The sequence below is a fragment of the Guillardia theta genome (genome assembly GCF_000315625.1).
Source record: "Guillardia theta CCMP2712 unplaced genomic scaffold GUITHscaffold_67, whole genome shotgun sequence".
Taxonomy (NCBI): domain Eukaryota; class Cryptophyceae; order Pyrenomonadales; family Geminigeraceae; genus Guillardia; species Guillardia theta.
Genome location: NW_005434607.1, coordinates 190,892 through 200,370, shown reverse-complemented (window position 1 = coordinate 200,370; position 9,479 = coordinate 190,892). Strand labels below are relative to the sequence as shown.

The following is a 9,479-nucleotide window of genomic DNA, read 5'->3' as shown; positions in this document are numbered from 1 at the left end:
TATCTAACAGAGCAGCTGGGATGCTGGCTAGCAGCTGGGATGCTATCTAACAGAGCAGCTGGGATGCTGGCTAGCAGCTGGGGTGCTATCTAACAGAGCAGCTGGGATGCTATCTAACAGAGCAGCTGGGATGCTGGCTAGCAGCTGGGATGCTATCTAACAGAGCAGCTGGGATGCTGGCTAGCAGCTGGGATGCTATCTAACAGAGCAGCTGGGGACTTTAGTCAGTCACAGATTGTTTGAGAACGACTCTGGTTTGAGACGACTAAGGTGCGTTAGAACTTTACTGGGCCGATCAATCACAAGCCTTCACAGCATAATGCGCATTCTATATCCTCAAGAATCGTCGTCGCTATCGCCTCCCATAGCCATGTACCCTAGAAGAGCTAACCCCACCCCCACGCATGCGTACAGGGTCAAATTAGATGCTAATGTCGATGGGAAGAAATCCTGCTTTGCCATCAAGCTTGTAGCGACTATTTCTGACGTTGGTCTTCTTTGACTATTGTCGCACATGCAGTAGGCCACCATCTTGCCGTAGATGTCGTCAGGCAGCTTCTGTCCTCCCCCGAACAGCAGCACATACTTCCCTACCATCCCCAAAGAGTACACGTCCGACGCTGCGGTCGCTTTCTCTCCCTTCTTCACCTCGGGGGCCATCCAGCTCTGCGTTCCTACCATGGTGTAGCTCGCGCTAGTCTGTCTGGATAGCTCTTCCTCCTTGGAGAGGCCGAAGTCGATGTACTTGGCTCTGCCGAGCTCATCTACCATGACGTTCTGCGGCTTGATGTCTCGGTGTATGATCTTGCTCGCATGCATGTAGGACAGGCCCGTTGCCAGGTCGAAGATCACTTGTTGACCAACAGAGATACTCGACGTGGCTTTGGCTGTCAGGTAGGCCTCCAAGGTGAAGGGCAGGACTTCCGTCACAATGCAGTAGCAGGGCTCGTGGTGCTCGTCCTCTACGATGGCTCCTACGAAGTTCACTATGTTAGGATGCCGGAGCCGGTAGAGGTGATCAGCTTCCCTGCAGAAGGCTCGCTTCCTATACTCGTCTTTGTGGATGCTAGCAGCGTTGTGAGGTTCCTTGACTGCCACCGCCATGTTTTGATACTGGGCAAGAAAAACTGTCCCGAAGCCTCCGCTGCCAAGTATGGAGGACGAGGCTGGCTTTCCTCGACTCGTTTTGTCATAGATCAGATCGCTATACAGGATAGCCCATTCGAAGTCGTCATTCGCATTGTCGAAGGTTCTGTCATGATGTGGTCCAGCACCGCAACTTTGTCCTAAGACTGCTTTAGTTCTTCGATGGTTTCGAAGATGCCAGACTCTGCGTCATCGATCTCGGCGATGGCCTTATGACTCCATTCCTTGTACGCTCCTTCTTGGGCCCAGACAAACACAGACTTCTCTACAGTCCATAGGCGTACAACTAGCTTTGCAATGATTGGAAGAAAAGTAGCAGGGGTGATTGATTTGTTCCCCTTGAGAGAAGACAAGAAATCAAGAATTCCTACCTCATCGAGGCTCGAAGCAAGTTTTCCCAGTCTGCCTTTGTTGTTTCTCGCCTGCCTGGCATTGCTCAAGATGCCTACCAAGGATGCTCCTGCAAGTTCTGCAAGGATGTCTACGTGCTCCATGCCAAGGGTACGCGATGCCACGAGCTGGGGCAGCAAGCAGGAGGCGATGTGGATCTTTCCTTTGTTTTGCGGGTTATTCCCCCAGTCCCCAGCTGGACTGGGGTGATCTTGGATACGTTTCCCCCGGTCCAGCTAGGAACCAGGGGAAAAACCCCTAAAAAGGGGGACGTTGGATACGTATATGTACGATGTAGGGCTGGTGATCTTGGATACCTTGGATACGTGTATCAGCTGAGGCAGGTGGGGGGAAGGCGGGGGGTATAAAAAGGCCTGTGGAATAGTCAAACTACAATCTTCCTCCCCCCCGCCCTCCACCATGCCTTCCAGCTCCGAGAAGCGCGACAAAGTTGGTGCCGCTATCAGCGTTCTTTCGAACACGGGAAAGGCGATTTATCACGCAAAACAGGCCGCAGGAAGTGCAACAAGACTTCTCACTGGCAAATCAAAGTAGAGACGTGCTATCTTTTCTTCCAATACAAAAAGATCATCTAGAAATGCTGAAATGAAATTTCAGTCTCTAAGATTGACTCTAAACGAAATAAAGCAAGTCAAACACAACAAGTAAAAACGAAGAAAGGTGTGGAGATTGAACATATAACTGATTTCCAAATACGTTGCAGAAGTTGTTGATTCGCGGTCATCTTGATACTATGATATTTCTGACCAATGTTATGAACGACGATATTCGTACATGACGTTCCAAGCTACATCGCGATGTGTCGGTAGCAATAGTTCTCAATACACTACATCTGCTCACCTTCTCCGCTTCATGAATGAAATGCTGACAGATACGAGCTGGGGCAGCAAGCAGGAGGCGATGTGGATCTTTCCTTTGTTTTGCGGGTTATTCCCCCAGTCCCCAGCTGGACTGGGGTGATCTTGGATACGTTTCCCCCGGTCCAGCTAGGAACCAGGGGAAAAACCCCTAAAAAGGGGGACGTTGGATACGTATATGTACGATGTAGGGCTGGTGATCTTGGATACCTTGGATACGTGTATCAGCTGAGGCAGGTGGGGGGAAGGCCGGGGGTATAAAAAGGCCTGTGGAATAGTCAAACTACAATCTTCCTCCCCCCCGCCCTCCACCATGCCTTCCAGCTCCGAGAAGCACAACAAAGTTGGTGACGCTGTGAAAACCTTTGTGAGCGGCAGTAAGGCCTACTGCTACGGCAAAGATGCTGTAGGCAGCGTTAACCAATACATGACAGGACAACCCAAGCAGGAATGCAGCGGCTTCTGCTCAATCATGAAAAAACTCTAGAGAACAAAATCGTTGGATTGAAAAAATGATTGTTCAAAAGTAAGAAAAGTCATTAAAACTGCAATCAAATGCAAAACAACGATGTTGACGTTGGTCTTCTTTGAATATTGTCGCACATGCAGTAGGCATTAGATGGGAAGAGATCCTGCTTTGCCATCAAGCTTGTAGCGACTATTCCTGACGTTGGTCTTCTTTGAATATTGTCGCACGTGCAGTAGGCCACCATCTTGCCGTAGATGTCGTCAGGCAGCTTCTGTCCTCCCCCGAAAAGCAGCACATACTTCCCTACCAACCCGAAAGAGTACACGTCCGACGCTGCGGTCGCTTTCTCTCCCTTCTTCACTTCGGGGGCCATCCAGCTCTGCGTTCCTACCATGGTGTAGCTCGCGCTAGTCTGTCTGGATAGCTCTTCCTCCTTGGAGAGGCCGAAGTCGATGTACTTGGCTCTGCCGAGCTCATCTACCATGACGTTCTGCGGCTTGATGTCTCGATGTATGATCTTGCTCGCATGCATGTACGGTAAGACAGGCCCCGGTCGCCCGGCCAGGTCGAAGTGTTAACCAGCCCGCCGGGCCGGCTTACTAGTACGCTCAGTCCGATCCCCGGCAAACTTACATCTCAGGCCATTGAATCGGATCTTTTACTCATAGTTAAGTTAAAAATCAGTACGAGGACGATCGAGCCGCGGGTCAAAATTTGAAAATGACGCGCAGAAGCCTCCGCTGGTTCTAACAGAAGAACCATGGCAAGGAGAAGTTAGTCGGGTATGCAGACATGTGAGAAAGACAGCAGAGAGACTCACAGGAAGACTCGAGCACAGGCAGGCAGATAGTCATTGCGAAAGGATGAAAAAGCAAAGTGATCATACCATGATGAACCAGTATAGGGATGGAGCTTCAAATATTCTTCAACGAGTATGGTGCTAATAGCTTGATGGCAGATGGCTCAGGCTTGAAGCACAGAAGCTTGTCTCGAGCAATATCCATCCTTGTAGCACGCGCATGATGATGAACCAACAAATGAACAATACTGTTTATGACAGCGCCTCCAAGTCTCAGATGGGCTACGATTCTGATTATGGTAATTGTTTCCTGTTCGTGCAGTCGCCCTGAGATCGTGTCGAATCTTTCAGCAGCAAATCTCCGACAGAGGCAGAGCGGCTATGCTATGCCGATCCTGTTTGCTCTTGTCGCCCTCTCCTATGCTGTCAATATTCCTTCCCTTGTGGTTGGTGTGGTACGACCTTCTGGCTCGACCTTGCTTGTTGTTTAACGCAAGTCTGCTGTAGATGGCGTACGTTGAGTCTCACAAGACTCCAAAGACAGTTCAGTCGCAACCCATCATTGTAAGAGACATTTCTGATACATTCTTCTCCTCTCCCGACAGCTGTTTGACTTGAGATGTTTGATCCGCCGTACCGTTGAAACCGAAGACACCAGTCAACAGGTGACTCCCTGTTATCTCGAACCTCCTCAGTCATTTCTGACTGCGATGAGCAGCACTTGGTCATACTCGGGTGCCTTTTCTCCCAGGACCGATCCTCATACACTCACTCTTGTTGACAAGGTCTTACTGGCCCATCGTACTGGATGAATCTGTCACCGCTGTACACGACATGCGGGTACATTGATATCGTTAGTCTGAAGAGGAGAGTTGATCGGACTTGGTTTCTCAAGGACGGGAAAGAAGCAGTCGCCTATCAACATAGACAGCTCCCTGACGCAGGTGATGTAGAACAAAGAGCTGACCTTATGATCCCATGATGCAACCATGTGCAGGCTGCGGCGGCAACCGATCCAGACCTTAGACTCTCATACTTTCAAGTATTATGTCTATATGCAGACAGCTTTTCTGGTTGATTCAGAATCAGGATGTTGGAAAGCTTGTGCAGAACGACTTTTCTAACAAAGTAACTCTCACTAACGATGGGTACGGGATCAAGGTAGGTCTACAGACCCTCTCCAAATCATCCTTGAGTTCGTACTGGCTTCAGATTACAACGCTCGGTCTGTTCATGAACTATGGATCTCTGTGGTATCAGCTTGTTAACTTACGATTCCACACTCCATCGGAGCATACGGTACCGTGTTGGTGTTCAGGGGTTTCCACTGAAACAAGACCAGATCAACGGGATCGCGTTACCAGCGGAGATTCAGTTTCTCTTCCAGGCTTCGTTCTTGTCTTCCTCCTGACTGTCTCTCACTCGATGAGCAGAGCACGGCTCAGAGATCACTGATTCTGAGCGTCCTGGTGGAAGAAGGCGGCCTAGCATCCCCAGCGTACCTCGCTGATGTGATTCATAAACATGATCCTATCGTGCGCCCTCTCACCGTCGCCGCAGGTACTTGCAAAGATCCCGACGAGTTCAGTCGGGCAGGTCCTACAGGTCTCACTGGACATGACACAGGTGCACCGGGTAGCCGGTGGGATGCGGGTGGCTCATACACTTCCCTTTACCAGATGCTCACTGGGATCTTGTTCCCCAACGGAGGCAACACCACTACTGCTGTGCCATACTACACCTACTCCGGGAGCTTGACGGCTCCTCCTTGCAGTGAAGATGTGCAGACGAGGAAGATGTTTCAAGTGTGGTGACGGAACGCAGGTGACATGGTTGGTCTTGCAGCAGACCATCAAGATCGCGGCTTCTGACCTGTTCAAACTGCAGAGCACGGGTAGACATTGAGATATGCAGATTGATGACATGATGACGTTTGTTGTAGAAGGAAAAAATGCCCGACCTGTACAGGCAATCAACGGTCGAGTTGTGCGATATAAGAGTGAGAGAAGGGGAGCACGGGATGGGACTGATGGCTATGCAGGTGGAACGGTCTGACCCCCACCCCTAAGTGTTGTTCTCTTTGTTTAATCACAAAAATAAATCATTGTAACGACAATCCACATTGATATCGCGTGCTAAGAATGTTCCAGGCGTAGTATTGGACACGATTTAATTGATGCGGGTGGTGCCGAATCTGTTGCTTCCCAGACGAGTTCCTGCACGTCTCTCAGCTTCTTCTTCGAGCATGTCAGTCTTATATTACCAGTGGGAGCTGGACGAGCTGCGGGCTTGGCCGCGGGCTTGGCGGCAGGCTTGGCGACAACTCTTGCAGCAGGCTTGGCGGCAGGCTTGGGAGCAGCCCTTGCAACAGGCTTGGCGGCAGGCTTGGCGGCGGGCTTGGGGACGGGCTTAGCAGCAGGCTTGTTTCCTGGTAAACAAATAATCAGGAAGAGCTTCTTGTTGGAGTTTAGAAGAGGCACCGAAGTTGAAGGTGGAAGGAGGCTTGCTGTAGGTGGTGTCGACAACCTGAACGATGCTCAGCACGCAGGATCTGCTGCAGGAAGGTTTGAAAGGTCATCAGTCTTACATCCTCAAGGCCCAGAGCCGCACGAGCATCGTACTGTCCCTTGCCCGAGAAGGGAACCTGATCAAAAATGAGCATCCACGTGCTGCAGCTTTTTCGCACCAACCTGTCCAGCCGGCGCGAGCTTCTTTCTCGGGTCCTGGCGGATTTCGCTGACCTGCTTGATCTTTCCACTGCCTCCAGCAGACATGCAGAGTCCAGTGCTGCCAGCAACGCGAGCGACGCCAGCAGGAGCGAAAGCAGAGACTCCGCTCAATCCAATGAAGCCTGTGCCACATTTCAGAACGACATTTGGTCGAGGTCGGATGGAAAGCTTGCATGTCCAACGTCCAACGAAAGTGCATGCAGAGATGTAGATATTGAATCAGCCAGACTTACCAATAGCAGCGGCACGGAGCATATTGCGAATCGCCATCGTTGACTAGGCAACAAAGTCAGCAAGTGACCCTACGAGGCTGAACCCGTCGACTTGTTCAAGAACAGACAAATCAATATCATCAGGCAATCATCTAATCATGTGAATTTCTACAGAAAATCGATGAGTTCTGTTCAATCTAGCATTGCGTACACGACTATCTCAATCATGAAACAAAAAACCTCAACAACAAACAACCAGATTGCAATGAACAAGGCCAAGAATGCACATTATCTACGATGGTTTTGACCATTTCTTCCCATGACGACCGCATTCTATCTTTGACCCCATGTCCTCGCTGTACGATTGGATCTAGCTCCTCCACCCTGACTTCCTCATCCTCAACCTCTACCCTCCTGCCATAGCTCGGATCCTTTCGGCCCCACCCTCAACTACACAATCCAACCACCCACCACAGTTCTAAGTACCCCCCACATTTCTTCTGACACTCCATTTCACCCCTACTAAAGAGTTTATTATCACCCGTGGTCATTACAACTTCACCCCCCCCCCTATCGGTGGTGCAAGCCACCCTACCTTCTCAAGTCACAGAAAGCAGAACCCTACAACACCCAAAACACCCGGTGGTGCAGTACCTGGACAGGACCCACCCCTACCCCCTTCATCGAGCCTCGGACTGCATTTTAGATCCACCCAGACCCCAGAACGACTGACCTGTCAAGGAAAAACTGTATTGAATATTTCAGTTATACAGATAATTTTCATGTGCCTAAAATATTAGGTAGTTCAGCTCCTTAGACCTCTGACCACCCACCCCAAACTGCTTTCGATGGGACACCAGGGGTGGAGAACTCTCGACCTTGATTTCATCCTTCCTCCCCACTTTTTTCAGGGGTGTGAAAATATTTTGAGACATTGTTGTTCTCATCGGGATATTTTCAAAGCTGCAATGAAAAAATTGACCACGGATCAAAAAGAGGAGGAGGAAGAGGGGTGGGTCTGACGAGTTTTGCACGGTACGGTGCCATGAAAAACAAAGATGGGATGGGTGGGTAGGTGGGGCTCAATATCATCCTGTGAACCCTCATTTCAACTATTTGATGTAGGGGTGATCAATATCACCCTACCCACTCTCTCGAATCAGGAGAATTCCCCCAATCTCGCTTCAACATTCCCCAACTTTCTCAGTAACAAAGGTGAAATTGGCACGGTTTGCCGGGCCCCGGGCCGGCGGGCCGGCGGGCCGGACATCTGCCGGACATCCTGCCGGACATCCGGGCATGGGATGACTTGGGGATGAGGGGGCACAGTGAAGATTCGGCCATGGCAGACAAAGACGCCAAACGCGCGTACGTGAAGAGCCTGGTAAGAAGACGGAGAGGGGAAGATGAGGAGAACGATGTACAGGAAGGATAGCCATGTTGATGGGTGGGTCAGGATTAGGACAGAACCAAAGCAGGGGAGAGAAGAGCGAGGATACAAGGAGGAATCATTGAGCTACAAGCCGGGGTAAGGGCAGGGCAGGCTGGACAATTAATTACCATCACGATTACCATCACGATTCCAAAAGAGCATGTAGATGCGCACAAAAATGCTTCTGACGACGGGTTATAGGTCGAGAAGTATGCACATTCTGCAAGAGGGAAGCTTACTTCTCAAGAGGTGTCGTACATGATGAAAGAAATGGACGGCATGCCGCCTCTCCCAACAGAAGTCAGGTAGACCGTGTGATGGCAAATCACCAGCCTCTCACCCATGATGCATCAGGTGGGTAATGGACATGGCGGATTCCAACAGAGACGGCCATATCGACGAGGACGAGCTGTGGTGAAGCTCTTCTTTCTGTGACTGAAGGCTGCGCATTTCTCATGTCGACTTAACTGTCTTGATGATCAGTGATGCCTTGGAGCAGTATGAAAGCTTCATCGCTAGAAAGACAGGTGATACCCTTTTTGTTGTTCGTTTGGTTGTCGCCTTAAATGGCATCTGTGTGAACGGAACAGACATTTCCCAAGTGATCGATAAGCATGACACGGACAAGAATCGAAAGCTTGATCCCGAAGAAATCAAGCAAATCATGATTGTAAAGGATCAATTCTTCGGCTGCTCAACATGTGACCAGTGACCGGCTGGCAGGATGTATCCTCTTACTTCATCAAAGACGAGGACGTGGAGTATGCATCGGAGTGCTACAACAGCCTTCTCGAGACCTCTACCTTCTCGGGGGTGAAGCTGGAATGTTGCTTTGTACAAGAGAAGAACGCATGCCCCTCTCACGACTTCAAGGTGATGCGAGGGCCGTCATGGCAGTGGGGGATGCAGGATGGCGGGAGGGGCAACGAGGGCGTCATTTTCCAAGACTCGTTGACCGAGGAGCGAGAGGGATGGGTCAACGTCAAGTGGGACGACCTTGAGATAACGGATGCGTACGGTTACAAGACGACCAAGTATGGGCTGAGGTGCAACTATCGTATTAAGGACGCCTACGACCTCGTGTATGTTGCGGTTCGAGCTGGGCAGGCGTGCGGCCGACGGCTCTGACGTTGGAGGGCAGGGCAAGTGCCCGTGTAGGAGCGGGACAGAGCAAAGGATGAAGCTGGCCCTGGTGAAAGCGATCACGATGTGGGAATCGCATAAGGAAACGGAGATGGAAAACGAGCCCATGTCAGTCAGACCATTCAGCTGTCCTGCAGCTGTCCTGCTCCATCGCCGGTCACTGATACATCCCTTGTGCAGGTTGAAGGTGACTCGACGGCTAGAAAGCTTGTTGAAGCCCGTACAGTCCTTGTTCTGATGCTTCTGTGGACTGACATCGAACGTTTGGGGGGGGGGGGGGG

The 9,479-nt window shown here is 50.7% G+C and overlaps 5 protein-coding genes across 5 annotated transcripts; 2 read left to right on the top strand and 3 right to left on the bottom strand.

Annotated features, from left to right (window-relative positions):
* Window positions 1-594: 594 nt before the first annotated feature.
* Window positions 595-1,152, bottom strand: GUITHDRAFT_43113 (hypothetical protein; the record flags this gene model as incomplete). Its single annotated transcript, XM_005827354.1, has 1 exon — window positions 595-1,152. A coding segment is annotated over one exon (558 nt), but the record flags the coding sequence as incomplete, so codon positions are not given.
* A 1,813-nt stretch (window positions 1,153-2,965) lies between these two features.
* On the bottom strand, window positions 2,966-3,415 carry GUITHDRAFT_113459 (hypothetical protein; the record flags this gene model as incomplete). The annotated part of the gene is made up of 1 exon (XM_005827353.1): window positions 2,966-3,415. The coding sequence occupies one exon, from the start codon at window positions 3,413-3,415 to the stop codon at window positions 2,966-2,968; it is 450 nt and encodes a 149-aa protein (XP_005827410.1).
* A 490-nt stretch (window positions 3,416-3,905) lies between these two features.
* GUITHDRAFT_142746 (hypothetical protein) lies at window positions 3,906-5,496 on the top strand (the record flags this gene model as incomplete). The annotated part of the gene is made up of 12 exons (XM_005827352.1): window positions 3,906-3,981; window positions 4,037-4,137; window positions 4,190-4,246; window positions 4,348-4,417; window positions 4,468-4,522; window positions 4,578-4,626; window positions 4,680-4,724; window positions 4,766-4,843; window positions 4,895-4,981; window positions 5,116-5,193; window positions 5,243-5,308; window positions 5,362-5,496. 12 exons carry the CDS (start codon window positions 3,906-3,908, stop codon window positions 5,494-5,496), a joined length of 897 nt encoding a protein of 298 aa, XP_005827409.1.
* Window positions 5,497-5,751: 255 nt separating this feature from the next.
* GUITHDRAFT_154124 (hypothetical protein) lies at window positions 5,752-6,689 on the bottom strand. The gene is made up of 6 exons (XM_005827351.1): window positions 6,645-6,689; window positions 6,373-6,533; window positions 6,270-6,326; window positions 6,163-6,208; window positions 5,946-6,110; window positions 5,752-5,898 (listed from the first exon to the last, which is right to left on the bottom strand). The coding sequence occupies exons 1-6, from the start codon at window positions 6,679-6,681 to the stop codon at window positions 5,852-5,854; spliced, it is 513 nt and encodes a 170-aa protein (XP_005827408.1). The 5' UTR covers window positions 6,682-6,689; the 3' UTR covers window positions 5,752-5,851.
* A 1,276-nt stretch (window positions 6,690-7,965) lies between these two features.
* GUITHDRAFT_142744 (hypothetical protein) lies at window positions 7,966-9,436 on the top strand (the record flags this gene model as incomplete). Its single annotated transcript, XM_005827350.1, has 8 exons — window positions 7,966-8,007; window positions 8,257-8,360; window positions 8,410-8,469; window positions 8,539-8,582; window positions 8,646-8,725; window positions 8,779-9,147; window positions 9,197-9,306; window positions 9,379-9,436. The coding sequence occupies 8 exons, from the start codon at window positions 7,966-7,968 to the stop codon at window positions 9,434-9,436; spliced, it is 867 nt and encodes a 288-aa protein (XP_005827407.1).
* Between the last annotated feature and the right edge of the window lie 43 nt (window positions 9,437-9,479).

What these genes read in the sequence shown, in the direction of transcription:
- GUITHDRAFT_154124 (XM_005827351.1), bottom strand. Translation starts at nt 6,681, where the DNA reads ATGGCGATTCGCAATATGCTCCGTGCCGCTGCTATTG. An exon ending in CGGCTCTGGGCCTTGAGGAT is followed by an intron (nt 6,209 to 6,269) that starts GTAAGACTGATG and finishes AGCATCGTTCAG; the next exon opens with GTTGTCGACACCACCTACAG. An exon ending in TCCTTCCACCTTCAACTTCG is followed by an intron (nt 6,111 to 6,162) that starts GTGCCTCTTCTA and finishes TTTGTTTACCAG; the next exon opens with GAAACAAGCCTGCTGCTAAG.